Genomic DNA, 20795 nt, shown 5'->3' on the forward strand with positions numbered 1-20795 from the left:
CCCGCCCCCAGTCTTAATGGAACCTCTGTTGGCCCCGTTTCCTCTTTTGTCTGCTTCTCACTACTATTGTTGGGTTAGCAACGTCACTATTCTCAGGGAGTGAGGAGACAGGGACTCCAAATCCCCCCTCAACTTTAATTTCCCCAAATAAGAAAACAGTTCCGATATTGTTCAGCCTAAAAACACAAACGAAATAAAACAAGCAAAACTAGTAGAATGAGGGAGTTTGCCTTAGTGGCCTAGCCTTCCAACCCCATTTTCATTCCTATCTTCTTTGTCCTTTTCAGACATCAAGCCTTTTCCCGTTCTCCCTTTCAATTATCTTAAACAAAACAAACCAAAACCAAAACCCTAAGGAAAGAGTTTTATAAATATATTTGCGGTAAATTGTCAATAACTTATAAGTTAAAATTAGTTTACTAATTTATTAGATGTAAAATATTTCAGTATTCCTTTTGTGTGCATTTATCTTATTTTTGTTAAGTGACCTTTTATTTACTAATTACTTTTAATTCATTTATTTATTTTGTCTGTGTCGGGGTTTAGTTGCGGCATGCAGGATCTTTCGTTGCAGCGTGGGCTCTCTGTTGTGGTGCGTGGGCTTCTCTATAGTGGCGGAATGGAGGTTTTCTCTCTAGTTGTAGCACGAGGGCTCCAGAGCTCATGGGTTCTGCAGTTTGAAGCACTCGAGCTCGGTAGTTGTGGCGCGGGGGCTTAGCTGCCCGGAGGCATGTGGAATCTTAGTTCCCCTACAGGTATAGAACCTGCATCCGCTGCATTGGAAGGCGGATTCTTTAACACTGGACCACCAGGGAAGGCCTGCATTTATCTTATTAATAAGATTAGTCATTTGTTTACAATTTATATTTCTTCTTGGAACAATTTTCTATTTTTATTCAATGTCTTTTTGTTAAATGGGCTCTTGATTTTCCCTGTATGTTTCTCTCCACATTATTTGTATTTTCAACAGGAAACAAGAGAATGGAGCAAAGAATGCAACTGTAATGGTGGAATTTCAGGTTTTGAAAGTAAAATAAGACAATACAGTGAAGTACATAAAACATGATCTAAATTCAAGATCCTCTAATTTTGGTGGTTGGTAAAAGCAAGTATCACAAATCAAATGGACTTAATTCAAGGGAAGCCTGGACTGCTTTTTATTAAAGGATTTGTTCCAATGTGTCTTATCTCCTTTGTTATTACCTCAGGTTATTTGAAAGCACAGTTATACTACCTCAGATTGAAAGGTGACTTCATTTTCAATGCATTTGCAATAGAATTGCAGAGAAAGGCTTAAGATAATATCCTAGCTTGCAAAGCACTCCTATCAGATTTTTGTGTATTTTGAAAAAATGGATAAGGGCTTTTAGCCCTAAGGGGTCCCCCCTCCCCCTCCTTTACCTGCAGAATAGTAGAGTTTTGTATTGAGCCATCAATGGTTAGGTTTTCTTTTTTTTTTTCTTTTTATATAGTTTATCCATTCAACATATATTTACTGAGCACATACTAAATGCTTGGGACTTATCAGTGCACCACATAGGCCAAAGATTACTGTTTCCACAGTCTGGTGGTGGTGATGGGGTGAGGGGCAGGCTGTACAATAAGAGAAAACTGAGAGTACATCCCATGAAAATCACGTATTTTTTCCAGCTGAGCTGGTATATTGGATTATGAGGAGAGAACGCCCTAAATACAGTGTTAAATTCACAACTAGGGCCCAATACTGGACTGCATTTAACTGACAGAAGACTGGTTGTTAATTACAACTTTGAAATCCTTTAAGGCAGTTTACGTGCCTGAAGAACAAAGTTATAACGATTTTAGGCCCTAAGGAAGTAAGTGCAGCAAAGTATTAATAGAAAACGTGCTACATGGCTCCTGCTGAAATTCTATCCAAATCAAATGTGGCTTGCCTATTTATAACCTGATTTATATTTTTGGCAGATTAGGCTGTGTTTCTCGGCCAGCACAACTGATCGTTAAGCTTCCTGCTCTGCTTTATTTTCATGCTCATGGCAGCGTCCCTAGGTTCCGAAGTGGTAATGCTTTAACCACGTCCGAGAAAAAGCAGCATCCTCTGACGCTAAACCGCCAAGAAGCCTAAGCCGCTTCGGAGCACTGCGGCGTGAACTCTGCTACGGGTGGTAGAGTTGGTGTGACGCCACTCAAAAAAGGGACTTAGATCGTGGCCATTTTTCTACTTTCTAAGTGCGTCTGGCATATTTTCTATCAAAGCAAAAGCAGCACTTCCTGGTTTCCAGTTGGCGTCGGAGAAGAAACGCGGCGCTTCCTGGCGTAGAGACGCAGTGTGCGAACATAGCAGCCCCTTGCGTCCGCGTCTTTTCCTCAGTGTGAGATTATCTTTTTGTTTCTGGCGTGGTCTGAGTTGGCCCCACAGAAAGCATGGACCAGACGAGCAAAAAGTGGGGGCGACAGAAAAGGCCGGAGGGTTCCCTCAACGCAAGGCAGAGAGGCCAGCGTACCCAACCGTGTGGACCGCCGACCTCAGGGCCGAGCGAAAAGACCCCGCCCGCTGTCTACCGCCACCCTGGCGGAGGCGGCTGCTAAAGGCCGGAAGGCGGGGCCGCCAAATCATCGCGCGAGACTAGCCACGCGACTTCCCAGAAAGCCTCAGGAAACATCTTTTTAGCGGCCAGGGAGCCGGTTTAGGGCGGAGGGGTGGGCGGGGCCTGCCCATATATTTAGTGGCACCGGAGGCCACGCCCCAAATCGGAAGTGACGGAGAGGAGCTCGCGCGTTGAAGATACCTCTATGGTTTTTCTCCCGTGCTTGAGTCGGGAAATGGCCGCGGTGTAGTTACAAGGGAGATAAGTCCCGGGAACCGTGCTTCGGCGTGTCAGGTAGGCCTTGCGTTGCATTCAAATCACTCAAAGGGCAGTGTATGTCGAGGAGGAGTGAATATTGTTGAATCTTTTGTTGGTAGTGGCGGGTTGGCGGCGACAGGAGAACCCAGGAGACGTTGCGCCGTTATTTATGCGTTTCCCGGTCAGCTTCCCTCAGGTTTTCGAGGCACTACGGCCCGAAAAGGTGGGGGTGGGGTGAGCAGCGAGAACGGTGTGCGCGCGCGCTTGGCTCCGAGCCTGGCTCGAAACCCACAGACCGCGCGGCCTTCTCATGCGCTTGCGCAGATCTCTCTCTTCAACCCTTCCCCCATTTCCTCAGCCCGGATCTCTGCGCGCGCCCGACTTAACGCTCGCCTCGCGCACGCGCGTTTCCTCCTCCCTCCCTCCGCCGCCTACGGCCCCTGAGGCGGCCCGGAGTACAACTTGTGTTCGCCTCTCCTTCGCTGGAATCGCCACCTTTCTTCCCGGCCTTTGGGGCTTTGATAGGATCACTGACGTACAGCATAGTGCCTTGGGTAGGTTAGCTAACCCCTTTCCGCGTCGTTTGAACTCCTTTTCCCCGGCTTCACGCTCCCAGTCGGTTTACGCCTTATTTTGGTTACCCTACTTTGTCTTAGGATCCTGTTCCGTTCTTCAGACCCCGGCATCCGCCTCCGGCCTTCGGGGTTGCGGGAAAATTGTCTTCGGGGCTAATCTAATCGGGTCCCCCTGGTAACTCTGCTTTGAAGCGAAAGTGCACTCTTGACTGTAGGAGTTGGTGCCTAATCACGGTTTCCTAGTTTGGGCAGTGGGCCTTAGTCGATGGAACGGCCCCGCCACCCCCGGGCCTAAAGGGCATTTGTGTAGTACCCGCGAAGCCACGTCCTTTCTGCGAGAGTTTCAGCCCCTTGTACCTCGTTAGAAATGTTGCAGCCGTGATTGGTACAGTTGGTGGTATACATGGAGGGGAGTGGTGAGTTGAGGTTAAGGACTTTGCCCTCATTTTAAGTCCGTAGTTGGCTTTATTTACTTTTAAGGTTTATCTCGTCAGAATCAAGCAGCAGTACTGGCAGCTACTTTTCGACGTCAAAATTTTTTTTTAATAAAGCATTTTAGAATTGAAAAAACAGAGACTAAAGTTGGAGGCAGATATGACCAAAAATGATGTACAGAGATCAGCTGCTTCAGACTTGTAGCTCTTTGCAGCAGCGCCTTTAAAATTTTTTTGGTATTAAAAAGCAAAACAGAATTTCTTATCTCTCAATGTGAATTTTCCTTCCGATTGGACTGTAGTTGAAAAGAAGGGTTGGGCTGCAGGTCAGACAATAAAGAACCTTTACATAGGAAAAACCACTACCAGTTTATTTGCATTATTATGTGATCCTAGCCAATTTAGGGTAAGTAATCGAATCGAAGGATCTCACTTTAGGTGAACAACATAAATAAAGCCTGTTTACTGATGGCAGTTAGCTTTTTTTAAAAAATACCACACTTACACTTATACATTGTGGTAAACATTGAAATCCCCCTTTATTCAGATAATTAAAATGGTGGCAAAGGAAATTTTTTAGGTAGAGCTGATTCTTGACTTGGAAGAACAATAGTATTTTAGGACTTGGAAATAGACCTGTAAAAACTTGTCACTTGGTAGGCTCAGGTCTAGTTGAGTTTATTGAATGACTTATGTGGGCAGCTACCTGTACTAGATTAACTATGTGAGTCACGACTTACAGAAACGAAGAAAGTCTTTTCAGTTCTACATAAAGCTTTGGATTGGGAGTTTCCAGAAGCTACATTCAAAATCATTAGTTGACCGCTAGCTGAATTCTACTGTGTAATTTACAGTGATTTATTAAATAACAAGAAGTAGGTAAGGGAATCAAGAAGTCCAAGTTATCTCTGGGTAGTAAGTGTAAATGTTTAGGTTATAGTTGTAGGTTAGGAATTTGTTCATTTTTCAACTCCAGTTTCTTAAACAGTGGTCATCAGTATTACGTCGGAGTCTTAAGTATTTAATGTTTTATTTGTCCCCAGGGCTGGAAAAAAACAATCTACAAACATTAATGTAGTAATAATACAGGCCTACATTTGTGTGTTATTTTGGAATTTTCAAACACTTTAATTTTACTTGATCCAGTATTTCTCCTTATACTAGGTGGAGGCCAAAAAAGGTAGAAAACTTTTTAGGGCTACATGAACCAGGGATTGGCACACCCTGGTCTAGAATGAAGGTATTCTTTCTTTTTCTCAGTTCTATGCGTTTTTGTTTTTGTTTTTTTTTAAAGCAGGCTGACAAGGAGCTGGACAAAGAACTAAAAATTTGCAGCTAAACCTATCATTTTTTAAAGCTTTTACTTGTGGAAATTTTCAAGCACAAAGTTGAGAGAATAGTGAACTGTTATCATCCAGGTTTAATAATTACCAGCATTTACCAATTTTAATATTATTTGTTTTTCTGTTTTTAAAAAATTTTTATTTTATATTGGCATATACGTGATTAACTGTTGTGTTTCAGGTGTACAGCAAAGTGATTCAGTTATACATATACATATATCTATTCTTCAAATTCATTTTTTCTGGAGTGTTTCAAAGCAAAATTCCTTTTTTATAATGCTGGTTAATTCCATATCAAAAATATCAAACTTAAATATAGTAATCATTTGAAGCAAAATTAATAAACTGCAGTTAAGACTGTCACAGACCAGGTTTACCAATAATGATAGTTAACATTTGAGTGCATACCATGTGCCAAACTTTAAGTTGCTTACATTTATTAGTTCAATTTGTTAATTTTAAACCTATGAGTAAGTATCGTAATTAACCTTATTTTATAAATGTGGAAACTGAAGCTGGAAGAGATTAAGGTAATTTGTCCAGTGTTGGACAGCTAGTTATTGGTCAAGTCAGAATTTTGAACCTAGTCAGTTGGAGTAAGAGTCATGCGATATTAATTTTAGGATTATTAAAGATGTGAATAGCAATAATTTGTTTACAAAAATCTGGAGCTCAAATTCCCTGAGTATGCTAAAATTAAGATGGCTCAAGTATGCTTGATAGGGTAACCTAAAGAATCTCTTCTGGAGGAGCTTCAACTTGTGTATTTTGTTGAGCCCAGTTGTCTTTGTGCTTTCCATCACTTGTGTTCTAGCTGATCATTATGTATTATTCTATGAACGATAAACTCTGTTAAGATATCTAAGAACTTTTATTTATTTTTGGACCTGCTCCATGGCTTGAGGGATCTCAGTTCCCTGACCAGGGATTGAACTGGGCCACATCAGTGAAAGCCCAGAATCCTAACCACTAGGCCACCAGGGAACTCTCTTTAAGAACTTTATTTAAAAAAATAAAGCCTGACTCATTCTCTTGTGTTAACTGGTTGGTGAATCATTTGGATAAAGGTGCATGAAGCACTTTATTCTCTGTTTTTACAGTGTGTTAGTAAGTGATCTTGTTTAGAATAGAGGGAAGATTGATTTGACATTTTGAGTGATGTGTGTAGGTTATGGCCACGTCAGGCATCTGTCAGGGTATCGGAGAGAGCACAGGAGACCTTGGTCAAATTCTGGATTAACTTTTTACAGTCTGTGACCATGGGCAGCCTAAAAGGGCAAACAAATATCCTGTTTTTGTCCCCAAATTTGCACTTCTTCCAGATACTTGAGCCCAAAACTTAGAATTTAGGGGCACCGTTGATTTTTCTTTTTCTTTTTTTCTTTTTTTCCAATTCCCTGTGCTTCATACCACTAACAATCTGTGAGCAAATACTGTTGACTCTATGTACTTCCAAACCAGATTCTGGATTTGCCTTTTTTCTTTCTTTATTGCTACCACTTTATCCAGGCAACCATTATATTGAACTTCAACCTTCTAGTTTGTCTCCATGTTGTTCTCTCCAAGTTGTTCATGCTCTACCCAGCAGCCATCTTAAATAATATGGTGTGACTTCCCTGATCAGACTTTCCAGGGTCTTCCCATTACAGTTAGAATAAAATCTAGACTCTTTACTCTGGCCTACTTATTGGATGCTATTTGATTTGGTCTTTTCCTGTCTCTCCTGTTTTATCTTATACCCTCTCCTTGATCACAGCGCCTGAACCTTCTTGCTGGTCTTTTTGTCCTGAATTTGCTACGTTTGTGTCCTTTGCCTAGAATGCTTTTCTTTTCTTGGGTCTTTGCAATGTTCCTTGTCTAAGCTTAGCTTAACTGTTACCTCTTTAAATACGGTTCAAGGACCCACCGTAGTAGTCCTGCTCTTTGCCTCTTGACACATCACTTTTTTGTTTTCTCTCTTCCCCTAGCTTGAACATAAGCTCCAAGAGAGTAGGGAACTTAATGTCTCACTTAAAGTGCTATATTTCCTACACTAGAATAGTTGTGCCTGGCTTGTGATAGGCACCTTCGTTGTAAATTCATATGAATTTTGAAAGCTTAGATTCATCTGAAAGATGGAGTTAAATATGTAGTTTATAAGATTATGAGGATTAAATCAGGTGATTTTATTTAAAGTCACCTAGCACAATTCTGGGCACATGGTTGGTAGTTAGTTTAATTTGCTGTAATTTGTTGATTTCTGTTCCTCTTTAGTTTTTGGGAGGGCAGGGACCTTTTACAGTTATGTCTCCCATAATATTTAGCACAGTGCTTTTGTACATAGATTTCATTAAAAAAAAAAATAGAGGAGATTACAGTCTTTGTACTGTCTTAAGTATTAATATATTATTAAATATCAATATAATCTACATTATATATTAAGTATATTGTGTGACATTTTATATATGATCATTGAGTTCTTGGTATGAATATTTCAGAATATATTCATAGATTGTGAACAAGAATGTATATCTAATCTACTAGTCTAACAGCCTACAGCCCCTTCTTCCTCACTGCTATTTCTAGTGTATATTTTCTTGGAACTTCAGAAAATCATCACTTGGAGTAAAGAGAGATTTGGCAGTTGGTTCTTCTCTGGATATATAGAAATTAAAATTAGCCTTTTAGAATTGTTTGGGGGAAGTGTTAGCTAAAATGAGCCTTGTATCACTTCCAGCAGTGAATCAGTAGTATTGGACTTCTAGGTCAGCATAAAGTTTCATAACAACGCACCAATTTAGATGATGAGAGTTTTCCTCTGCCCACTTGGGGGATTTGATATTTTTAAAACTAAACATGCAAGGACTTTAGAAATCTTTTTGTTTCTGTATCCATGACCTTTTGTTTTTGCTAATTTTTATTTTGGTGTATTTCCCTTAATTGCTAAGTTCCTATTCCTCCTTCCTATCTGAAAGCTCAGATCTCTTAATCCCCTCAGCTGTAGGGTCATGGGTATTTAGGGGACATTTTCTTGATTTACCAGTTTAATTTTAATTTCTTCTACTTCGTATTTTCATTTTTACTCATTTTTCATTGGATTGATAACTTGGTAAGATTCACAGATTTTCATATTGTTTTTTCTTCATTCAGGTTGGTTTATGAATTCCTTGAGTATAGGCATGTACAATGTTACATTGTTCAGTTTCTGCTCCCCTAGTGTTTTTTGACTGTTCTTTGCACATAATTGATAATCATTGAATGTTATTCATTAGGCTAAGTTTTTCAGTAAATACTGAAACTGCTTAATAGTCTGTGCAGAATTTAAATTTATTTGCATAGTAATGGTAAATTAGGAAGAGCATTGGCTTCCAATAGATATTTGTTTCATCTACTGGCTGTTCTTTTATTGGAACATCTGTACATGTATCAAAATGCTTTTAGGCACAAAATTAGAATTACTGTGATGGCTGTTACATGAATTTAAAAAACCAGCTTCAAATGAAACCAAACTGTATGAAAGGAAGTGACCAGGAGAGAGTAAGATAAATAGCAGAGCACTAAAATAAACTCATATTGTAGTTAAGTTATAAACTATAGCATTATGAATACTAACTATAGATACATGACATGTTTTGATATACCAAGATGGCCACTTATGCCAGCCACTTTGGAATTTTCTGATAGGATGACAGCATAGCTTCTGTTTTCTAAAGCCCAAATTGCTAAAACTAGAATTCAGGTGTTTGAATTAAAGGTGCTTCAGTTTCATAATGCACTGCTGCGTTCTGATTGAAACAAAAAAAGTTAAGTTCTTTTAAGCTTTTGTGGTTAAAAATTTTTTTCCTGAATCAGTTTCCCATTCCATGAAATATTTAGTGCCTTTATTAAGAGTTTATTGCAGTGTTTAGTGTGATGCTTTGTAAACAGTGAATTTTTAATTTACCATAATTCAAATTCATATTTTTTTTATCTTTGCTAGGAGTTTGAATTTAGAATTTAATTTCTCAGAACATTCTCTCCAGGAAGAATTTTACAGTATTTCAAAGACTTCACTTGACTGCTTGATCCTGCATAAAACCCAAGGTAAATAATATCCTTTTTTCTAGTTTTCAGTTTTGGCTTATTTAAGAAAGTGTGACTTCTGAACTCATGATTTAGACTGATTAAAAGTGATGTGGTCTGAAGCTCTTGGGGGTTTTCTGGTGGCTTGTATGAAGTAAGCCAGATTTTAAAAGTTGGTTTTAAGGAAAAGATTGTCTATCTCTTCTGCTTCTAGGTTGTGTGCCTGCTTCTACTTCTATAAACACATCTGCTTAAAGACTCAGAACACACTAAGTTATTTAAAAGTAAAACAAGACAAAATAACTCTGCTTATTTAACTACCTCCTTTATGCATGCAAGAGGAGTTCTGTAACTTAGCTTTTTTCCCCTTATGTGCGTGTTAAGGTAATTAAAGTTGATTGCTTATTATGTGCTAAACATTGTATTAAGTATATTACATGTATCAACTTGTTTAATCCTCACTACAACTCTGAGGAGAGTACTGTCTTTATGTATTTCTTAACTTACTTGGAATTAAGAGTGAGAGAAGACAAAGCTGGTATTTGTCTCTTTGAAGACAGATATGTTTTGTTTTGAAATAAATATTTGACACCCCTTGAATTTGTCATTTATGTGGTTTTTTGGTGAGGAAGTATGCTGACATCATTGTCTCCTCTATAATTCAGCTCATCTTAGTACTTTCAAATACTATTTCATAATACTGAGCAAAGTCTAGGTAGGTCAAATAAGTGCATTAAAACATTTTGATGGTAGGAGAAATGGTTTAAATATATGGCAATTGCAGGCTATTAAGAAAGTTTATAGTGAGTTGATTTTTATGGAAAAAAATTACTTAATTTGTATAAGTTAGTGGAAATTTGGAAATAGTGTAGCAGGAATAAAGTTGGGAGGCATATGTATATGTTTAATTCTGTGAAGAGTAGATCTTATAAATCATTTAGTCCTGTTACTGATTTCTGTGAGGTCTGATTATTGTATTAGATACTAGGCAGTGTTTAGAAAAGTTAGAATACGGGTGCCCAAGTTCTCTTTTTCTTGTAGTTCCAAATTATCTCTTTCTTGCAGCAGTCTCTTCAGTTTATTCATCTTTTGTCCTTTTTCATCTTCTCACCAGAAGGCTACAGGGTGAACTAGGCATTGTCACATAAGTCCATTTTTATTCTGCAGTCATGACTATTGAAAGCAGAGCCATGGCTCCAGCTGTTCAGACTTAGTGACCTTTATTCTACTAGGAGACTATCCATCACCATTCCAAGCAGTATTGTATACATGGAGTGGTCAATTTAGTCCCATTTCAAGGCCATAAAGCACTTATGGTGGCAGTCGGGTAGGTTTATTCTATTTTTTTTAGTATTATGCCACTTTTATTTTCTCTTTTTCAGGTTCGTTATCTGTAATACTCTGATGTTATTTATCTTTTTTACAGGAGAGGTAGGCATTTGTATTGGGCATGGAATAACATCTAACATGCTGCTGTAGTCTGATATCATTGCTCTTTCTGGCTTCTGCAGCTGCTGCCTTTTTGATTGAGGCACATAGGTGGGGCAATCCATAGAAATCTTCTGTTGTGTCTTCCTTATACAGTACCTGTCATGCAGGTGAAAATACAGTTTTAGTTAGGGATAATTGACTGTCTTAGTACTCATGAATAATGATGAGTAATATCCTTTGAGAAACTTATGTCTTGTAAATTCAGTTTGTATCTGAAAATAAGTTAAATAATTGAAACTTCTTCACTTGTATTGTGATTTTAACCTTTTTCGCTCTCTCATTTGTCTAGGAGAAAAGAAATGGGTCGCTCCAATTCTAGATCACATTCTTCAAGATCAAAGTCTAGATCACAGTCTAGTTCACGATCAAGATCAAGATCACACTCAAGAAAGAAGAGATACAGGTGAATTACTGTGCTTTTAATTCCTTAAATAACGGTAATAATCATATCAGCTAATACTTCAGAAGTGCTTACACAGTGCTACATTCATTAACATGTTTTATTCTCAAAGAAGCCTGTGAATGGATCTATTGTTATCCTTGTTTTAGAGTTAGTTCAGTGGGGGTCTTGGAATGTATTGCCCACAGATAAGTGGGAACTGCTGTAATGTTAAGAGATGAATTGGATAATGTAAGAATTATTTGGCAGTAAGCAGTCTTTGCATACTGTTTCATAGTTTCTCATTTCTGACTCTGAGGTCTCAATAGGTTTATTCTTTTGTTTAAAAATGATGAACTCTGGTTGTCTTTCTTTAAGTAGCATAGAAAATAGAGACCACAAGTTGAAAATAAAAGTGACCATACTTTCATTACGAATTAATACTTGTTTATGATTTTCCTGTACTGTTTTTCTAGGCCTAACTTTTTATTATGCATGCATTTAGCCAATGGTATTTCACTGGTGAATATCTTCCATGGCATTACATTTTCTTTTAACACTATCACTTTAAGTGCCTGCATAAAGGTACTGTAATTTGTTAGTGTGTCCTATTGTTGGTTGTCAATTTTTTCCCCTGTTTTCTGTGCCTTCATTCCTAAGTCCTTTATTTTCTCAATATTTATCTTAGAATTGAGATTTTCTTCATTGAAAACAGTGAATTTTTACTTTTTTATAAATGAGGGCTTTTTTAAAAAAAATACATTTTTGGCTTTGACACTTTACATGTTATGTTCAACCAGAAGTATTTGGGATTGTAGGATGTAATAGTTTATTTTTCTTGCATTGATATTTATTTTATTTTTAGTTCTAGGTCTCGTTCCAGGACATATTCAAGATCTCGTAGTAGGGATCGCATGTATTCTAGAGATTATCGCCGAGATTACAGAAATAATAGAGGGATGAGACGACCTTATGGGTACAGAGGAAGGGGTAGAGGGTATTATCAAGGAGGAGGAGGTAGATATCATCGAGGTGGATATAGACCTGTTTGGAATAGAAGACACTCTAGGAGTCCTAGACGAGGTCGTTCACGTTCCAGGAGTCCAAAAAGAAGATCCGTTTCTTCTCAAAGATCCCGAAGCAGATCTCGCCGGTCATATAGATCATCTAGGTCTCCAAGATCATCCTCTTCTCGTTCTTCGTCCCCATATAGCAAGTCTCCTGTCTCTAAAAGACGAGGGTCTCAGGAAAAACAAACCAAAAAAGCTGAAGGGGAGCCCCAAGAAGAGAGTCCTTTGAAAAACAAATCACAGGAGGAACCAAAAGATACATTTGAACATGACCCATCTGAATCTATTGATGAGTTTAATAAATCAGCCACATCTGGTGATATTTGGCCTGGCCTTTCAGCATATGATAATAGTCCCAGATCACCCCATAGTCCTTCACCAATTGCTACACCACCTAGTCAGAGTTCATCTTGCTCTGATGCCCCCATGCTCAGTACAGTACACTCTGCAAAAAACACCCCCTCTCAGCATTCACATTCCATTCAGCATAGTCCTGAAAGGTCTGGGTCTGGTTCTGTTGGAAATGGATCTAGTAGATACAGTCCTTCACAGAATAGTCCAATTCATCACATCCCTTCACGAAGAAGCCCTGCAAAGACAATCACACCACAGAATGCTCCAAGAGATGAGGCTAGGGGACGATCCTCATTTTATCCTGATGGTGGAGATCAGGAAACTGCAAAGACAGGAAAATTCTTAAAAAGGTAAGAACTGAGAGAATTTAGATTATAATATTAATACTTCTGTTCTTTGAATTCTTTTTGGATTTTAAGACTAAATATTGCATTGTGATGTGTATTTAGCTATTTTTACTCATGATTTCTTTCTTTATAAGATAATTCCAAGTTGTTTTTACTTACATCTTGTTAACTTTGGAAGTGAAGTGTTCTAATAAATGTTTATGAAGCTAATTCATATTCCTCCTTTTCATTTTATCCATTTTTAGTCCAGAATTCAGAATATAAATGAGAAATTGAGTAGCATAAAGCATAACTAACGGTTAACATGTTGTAACTAACGGTTAACATGTTGTAAAAACAGATTAATTTTATAAGTGTTAGCTTATTTTGTTCTCTTTACCATTATAATGTGACCTACATAAATAATGCAGTTATATTACATGTTCTTGTGTGGTATTATAAACAGTCCAGCTGCCAGTTTTTAACGAATCTGCCTGACTGTAGAAAAGATGGTAAATGGTATTTCTTACTCAAGTAAACATTTCAAAGAGATACTTGGTTTGAATTCTAATTTCAAGCATTGCTAAAGGTTACTAAAAAGCTTAATGAAAATGGGTTGCTAAGGTAGTGTGATTGACTTACAAATGAGGGAATACTGCAAGCATGCTATTTATGGTTTGGTGCTATACAATCTAAAATTAATTTTCTTATTGAACTGATACATAGTTTCTACTTAATATTGCCAGAAGTCATCATTTTTCTACTGCAAAGTATATATGAACTATTTTGTGATCTAGATAGACTATTAAATATTTAATATTAATTACTTTGAAGTCCACTTTTTTGAACTCTTATTTATATTAGATAAGTGAAATAGTCTGAGATTTTGAGTATAATCATAAGTAGAATTTTAATAGATAAGTATATTGTTTATTAGTGGTTCTTAGCCTCAGAAATTAAGCTGTGTTGTATGTTCTAGAATCTCTGTGGAAATTTGGATTTGTTAGTGCAGAATTGTGGACTATAAATAGAATAGGTTTTTGAGAATGGCTTTACTTTTTTTAAACTTTAGGAAGTCTAATATGTAAATTTATTTAAAAACTCAGTACGTAAGCTGTATGGATGAGTTTAATGCTTTTTAAAAGTGGAATCTGAAAAAGCACTTTTCAGTAGGATTTTTTCCTCTTATTACTGGTCCTGTGATATTGGGAAGCTCATTTAAGTATGCAAGTGATCTGCAATGAATGCAATCCAGAGTTACCATCCTCTTCTTTGCTTATTCACAGGTTCACAGATGAAGAGTCTAGAGTATTCCTGCTTGATAGGGGTAATACCAGGGATAAAGAGGCTCCAAAGGAGAAAGGATCAGAGAAAGGGAGGGCAGAGGGAGAATGGGAAGATCAGGAAGCTCTAGATTACTTCAGTGATAAAGAGTCTGGAAAACAAAAGTTTAATGATTCAGAAGGGGATGACACAGAGGAGACAGAGGATTATAGACAGTTCAGGAAGTCAGTTCTTGCAGATCAGGGTAAAAATTTTGCTACTACATCTCACCGGAATACTGAGGAGGAAGGACCCAAGTACAAGTCCAAAGTTTCATTGAAAGGCAATAGAGAAAGTGATGGATTTAGAGAAGAAAAAAATTATAAACTTAAAGAGACTGGATATGTAGTGGAAAGGCCTAGCACTACAAAAGATAAGCACAAGGAAGACGACAAAAGTTCTGAGAGAATAACAGTAAAGAAAGAAACTCAGTCACCTGAGCAGGTAAAGTCTGAAAAGCTCAAAGACCTCTTTGATTACAGTCCCCCTCTACACAAGAATCTGGATGCACGAGAAAAGTCTACCTTCAGAGAGGAGAGCCCACTTAGGATCAAAATGATAGCCAGTGATTCTCATCGTCCCGAAGTCAAACTCAAAATGGCACCTGTTCCTCTTGATGATTCTAACAGGTAATCCACATTGATACCTAGTAATCTGTGGGTGGTTAGTTAATAATCCAGTTAATTATTTTCTGAATGTACTTCCCATTTTCATATTCAAACCAATGGTATATTTTGTTTGTATGTGTCTGTTACCGATATGCTCCAGACCTGCTTCCTTGACTAAAGACAGGCTACTTGCTAGTACACTTGTCCATTCTGTCAAGAAGGAGCAAGAATTCCGATCCATCTTTGACCACATTAAGTTGCCACAGGCCAGCAAAAGCACTTCAGAGTCATTTATTCAACACATTGTGTCCTTGGTTCATCATGTTAAAGGTATGTTTAGTATGTTTCTTATCGGGAATTAAATTTCTCTTGCAAGTAAAAAAATGAACAGCTATGTGTAATGATTAATGCACCCCAGGGCTAGCAAATATATGTAGACTATTAAATTTTTGGAAAAATAGCACTACATGAAAGAGATAACAGTTTGGTTAACGTTAAGACCTATTTAATAAAGTGATTTTTAATATTTAATAAAGTGATTAAAATGCTAAATAGAATTAAAACATACCCTAAAAATCTGTATCATGATAAAACATGACGTAGATTTATACAATGCTAAAAGTCTTTTTGAAATGTACCGTAATACTATATTTGAAGTGCAGGGTGCTTACAGATTATCTTTGATTGCATGCATGTGACTTGTATTAATGTACTCTCGGCATGGATTTATAACAAAGTGGGGCAGTATCGTTACTATTATTTATTAAGAATTTCTTTTTAACTTTTAAAGAAACTTGAAACCAGTGGGGAAAAACAGTATTAATTTCCTGTGTTAATTTTGTATTAGTTAACTTGTTATAATATTTGACTTTTTTATACGATAAATAAACCAGAAAAAACGTTATTAGGATTTTTAAAGGGGAAAAAAGTTCAAGAAATTTATAAGTAGGTTGGATAAGTAGTGATTCTGTGAATAGTGACTGAGTAGGATAATAATTATGACATTTCTTTAGGTCCTAGGGTTGATAAGCGTGTTCATTTCAACTGAGTAGTGATGTTCTATTTTCACTAGTATGTAGTTTTAGTTTCAAAGTTACTAATAATTTTCAAAGGTTTTAGCATGTGACTTTTTGGGCAAATAGATCTTGTTTTTATTATTTTGGTTTTGTGTTTGAAAGGCAGTTTACTTTGAAATAGTTTCTTACCTAGGAATCTTCTATTGCTGTTGCTCTGAAAAGCCGTTTTTTGAAAAGTTTGTCTTTGGATGTGAGAACAACTCATAATAGCTGAAACTTGCCTTTAGCAAATTCTTTATGCATTTGATATTTCAAAACAGTGACTAGTTAATGAATTTCTTTTTGACTGTAATTATTTAAACATAGTAACAAAAGAGTTTTGTTATTTGGCTATAACTAGGTTTGTGAACCAGTTTATGACCATATTACTGTGGTGCATAGAATATGAAACGTTAACATTTTTTCTTTTTTCACCTTTTTTTGACCTGTCTCCACATTTTACAATTTATTGGTGAATTTTGAGATCAGGTTTTGATAAAATTTTTCCTTTTTCGTTTTCTTTCTTTTTTTTTTTTTTTTTAAACTGTAGTTATGTTTCATTATTCGTATTGTGCAACCGATCTGAACAGCTCTTACTTAATATAGAGCTGAAAATGCCCAGTGATGTTTTCTTTTTCATTGTAACTAGGTCCTGGAATATGTTTTGAAATGGCAAATCCATGTTTCAAAGTAAAATAGCTGTTGAAAGATACAGGCAAAGTTGAATCTTCTGTCTTCCTGGCAAAAATGGCATAAAAACTGAGTTGCTAGCTCAAATTCCTGGGTTTCATGGAATTATGATTGAGGCACTACCCTTGTAGTGGCCGTTTCAAGTTTTAATGATTGGTTATGAGACATGTGCTGGATATTGGGCGGTAAGTTGACACAGATGTATGTTGACCTGTTAAGCAGATAGCTTGCTTCATAATGTAACATTTTATGACTTTATACGTCTTTCTATATTACATCTACAGCATATTTTGAAATGGTTTACAAACTAATCAGTATTGCTATTACTAATTTTAAAGTTGTTAAAAGAAAGACAAGACAATAATATCAAATGTGCTGTCAGGTTTGCCAAGATGCCAGAGTTTTGGAGTAATTGATTTAAAAAATATTTTTCCAATTGAAATGGCAGTATTCAGTTTTTTCTTAAATCCAGTTTTTCTTGTCAACATAGTTCTTGCTGAAATACTTTGATTAGCTTACTAAAACTAGCTGTGTAGTTATTGTAGCATTTTTTGTTTTCTGCAAATGATTACTTGAAGTTAACTTCATTGGTTCATATTGGCAAGGCTTAAGGACATTCACATATTATTGTTCCTTTTTGTTCTGTTTGAGGAAGTGTAGTGCATTATTGAAATGGAATTAGAGACTCAATTTAATATATTTATTGTTCTTGGACTATATGCAATATTGACAGGGACCTGTGAGGAACTTTGCATCAGTTACCTGTTGAGGTACAAGAAGTTACAAGGGACAGGGTAGGAGTTCTTTGTAACACTTGGTTCTCTTCTGCTAGGTTTCTTGAGTATTTTTATTTTCTTTTCACCTGCTACATGCCCTTCTGTCACAAATGAAAATCCCTCTTAAAAGTAAAGATAACTAACTGGGCAGTGTTTCTCCTAAATCAACAGAGCAATACTTCAAATCAGCTGCAGTGACCCTAAACGAGAGGTTCACTTCGTATCAGAAAGCCACTGAAGAACATAGTGCCCGGCAAAAGAGCCCTGAGATACACAGGTAATGTATACTGGGCATGTAAAAATGTTTTGATAGGAAGACACTGTGTAAACAAGTTTATGTTGGAACTATAGACAAGATATATGGAACTACATGGATGTCATGACACAAATGAACTTTGATTTATAGCTTGAATAAATATATTTCCAGTCTTGAAAAGTTTGTAATTTACTGTTTCTTCTTAATTTTCAGTTTTATTTCGTTTAAACTGGTTGTTAGAACTTAAAATACTAATTCTTGTCACTTGCCAGTATGGAATTAAATAGTTACCACATTTGTATGTTGAGAGGGGGTTGGATGCCTAGAGTAAGTAACGCTTGAATTCGATTTACTTCCAGTAAGTTTGTAAAATAAAAATGCTTGGTGAAAGGTTGAATTGTTTTTCATGAAAAGATCGTGAACGTTGAAGTCAGACGGTTATGTTCCAGTCCTTGCTCTCTCACTTAATTGCGTTGTGATAAAAAAGTTATTTAATCTCTTAACATTAGTTTTGCCCATCTACAAACAAGAATAACAGTGCCTGTTTTGCAGGGTGGTGGTGACAATTAGTATTGATTATAAAGTATCTAATTCGGTGCTTAAATACAAAGTAGGTATGGTTTTGGTGGTCACTGCTGAAGAGGCACTGAGAAGATGAAACTGACACTAGCTTAAAAAGGCAAGGAGAGGCACAGAATAAAACTAAAGATCTACTGAATCTGTAAAAATACTGGAGATACTTAACAAATAATCCTATTTGTATATTTATTGATACACAATGTATTATAATTGTATGATGATTAACACTTAAAATGATAATATCCAATTTAATCAAAACATGTTTTCCCTTTTTTGGTGGTTAAAGTAAGCTTGATATCTTAAAAGGTCAGGCTTCATTTATATATAAAAATTTGGTTGAAGCATTTTAATTCATTTTTAATAAATATAGTTTTTATTTCTTAATTATTAGGAATTAGATTAATAATCTTGCTTTGCTAAATTAGACAACTGGGAGAGAAACAACTGTCTAGTATTTTCTTTACAAAAAGGGACAATTTTAGGAATTTGTGGAACCATAAAGTTAATGTGACTACAAAGACTTTATTTTACATTAAGGAGAATTGACATCTCTCCAAGTGCCCTGAGGAAGCACACCCGTTTAGCAGGGGAAGAGAGAGTTTTTAAAGAAGAAAATCAAAAGGTATGTTTTGAATGGACCTTTTTTTTTTTTTCTCATGTTAACTTCAGCTTAGTTAATGATATTGTACTAATAAGCATAGTCTGTTTAGGCAAAATGTTCATGGATATCATCTGTCTGTAACTTGTAAATACATTATGTATATATTTATGGTAGTGTGTATAGTGTATTTTCCTAGAAGAAATTAAGCTGACACTGTACTATATATGTAAGTTAAACCAAGAATAATTTTTTTAAATGCTACTGAAAGGAAGAAACTAGTTCTAAGAAAAGGGCAAAGAATCAATGAGTAGACAAAGGAAAATTATAAAAGCAAAGATACAAATTATATTAGGGTTTCTGTTAGAGGTGAAATGGATGAGCCAGAATAAATATTCCGTGATTTATGTGTGCCTAAATTAATATCTCTAGGTTCTTCACAGAGAGAACAAGAAGTAATCTCCATGCTACTGGGCATTTTTGCTCTGGACTAAGAAATAAGCATTCTAAGAACTGGTTTACAAATGAATATTTGGAACAAAAACTGTGTCACTGTTTTTGTTTTGTGGAAGAATGCTTTTAAACTTGAGAAAGGAGTCTGTGAATGACTGGAATGACTGGCGTTGGGGTCGGGGGACTCTGAGTATGGAATTCAGTCGTTAAGGGACTCTGATTAATTGATAGTTTGAAATTGACATTTTCTAGGTAGATTATATGACAGTCCATAAAAGTCTAGTTGAAACGTGGAGCAAGGTTAAAAGGGAGCAACTGTCTGTTGTAGTGAAAAAGCTAGGGAGCTTGGAAGCGTATTGCTTGGTTCCAATTCTGGCCATCACCAAGTACTGTCTGTGATATTAGGAAAGTAATTAGCTTCTTGGACATTGGTTTCCTAATAGGAAGAGTGAGAATACATCTGTTTTGCAGAGTTGAATAATTGGGCTGTTTTGGCATTTTTATTACTAGAAGCTGTTATTAATGGTTGTAGTACATAACCATTTTAATTAGGCATGCTATTCATTAGATAAGAAATTTAGAGCTTAGGAAGAAAGTGGTTTCTTTGCATGGGGCACATTAATCTTGGAAAACCAGATTCTGAGAAGTGAATGCTAATTTTGGCTTTTACTTGCAATACCTTGGGTTCAATGTTGGTTAATTTTGTTTTGCCCACAATTTAGTCTATTGTACTCTGACAGAGTATCTTCCTTCTCTCTTCGTTACTCAGACCGATTTTGATCGAGAGGAGGGAAAATAGTGATAACTAATGGAAGGACAAGAGGATATGACATTGCTTTTTATCCTTTATCTTCCTATCTGAGTGAACAATTAACATATATGTAGTACTATGTAGTTTATATATATATATGTATGTATATGTATATATATGTGTATATATATAGTTTGGCCTTTACAAAATACTTTCACTTATATTATCTTGTTACTTGTGGACTTGGTAATAATGTATTACTAGGTGAATAGGAAGGTTTTTGCTCTTGATTAGATTTTTCTTGTTACAGTGGGAGCAAATAGGTGAGTAGTTGGTATCATTTGGAGATACATTTATAGTTTTATGAATGTTTATGAACATTATAGCTAGACTTCCCAGAGTAAGTACTTCTTATTGTTGAATACTAGCAAGGATGTCCACATTGCTTAGCATCTTACTGATGTATAATTTTTCTTCATTCCTAGATGCCTCTTTTCCATCTTCCTAAATTATATAGTATTTGAAAAAGCAATGGAACAAGAAGGAGGTGAATTGTGACCCAGTTAAACTAATGTCCGTTGCAATACCTGAATTGAGAAAGGGCAGTATATGGCCCAGATACTGAGTACAGGATTGGGAATAATATCTTTCTGGCTTTGTTTCTACCCTTGTTCAACCTCAGTTGGTTTCATTAATCATATTACACTTGCATGTTACGGAAATTGCAGAATACTTAACTTTTGAAGTGGTTTTTATTGGGTTGGTCAACTTACATGGGAAGAGCTTGATGACAACGAGGTTTAAATAATGAGAACCATTACTTTAGGATCCCTTAACTTTATAGGCAGATGGCTACACCCACAACTGA

General features: G+C 36.4%; 1 protein-coding gene across 9 annotated transcripts in view; it reads left to right on the forward strand.

The window, feature by feature from the left end:
• Positions 1-2727: 2727 nt before the first annotated feature.
• BCLAF1 (BCL2 associated transcription factor 1) overlaps positions 2728-20795 on the forward strand; it is a 29954-nt gene continuing 11886 nt past the window's right edge. For 3 of the 9 annotated variants that reach the window (XR_005022108.1, XM_036870915.1, XM_036870918.1), the window contains exons 1-8: positions 2728-2861; positions 9136-9239; positions 10999-11112; positions 11954-12862; positions 14125-14790; positions 14930-15099; positions 17462-17567; positions 18663-18747. Coding sequence is in view for 8 of the 9 variants with exons in the window: in XM_036870915.1 (XP_036726810.1) it covers positions 11009-11112; positions 11954-12862; positions 14125-14790; positions 14930-15099; positions 17462-17567; positions 18663-18747 (2040 nt within the window). In the remaining variant the exon portion in view is untranslated. The remainder of the gene's footprint in view (positions 2862-9135; positions 9240-10998; positions 11113-11953; positions 12863-14124; positions 14791-14929; positions 15100-17461; positions 17568-18662; positions 18748-20795) is intronic. The other 6 variants (XM_036870920.1, XM_036870922.1, XM_036870916.1 and 3 more) reach the window with 3 other exon arrangements.

Source organism: Balaenoptera musculus, chromosome 12, assembly GCF_009873245.2.
Source record: "Balaenoptera musculus isolate JJ_BM4_2016_0621 chromosome 12, mBalMus1.pri.v3, whole genome shotgun sequence".
Lineage (NCBI taxonomy): Eukaryota > Metazoa > Chordata > Mammalia > Artiodactyla > Balaenopteridae > Balaenoptera > Balaenoptera musculus.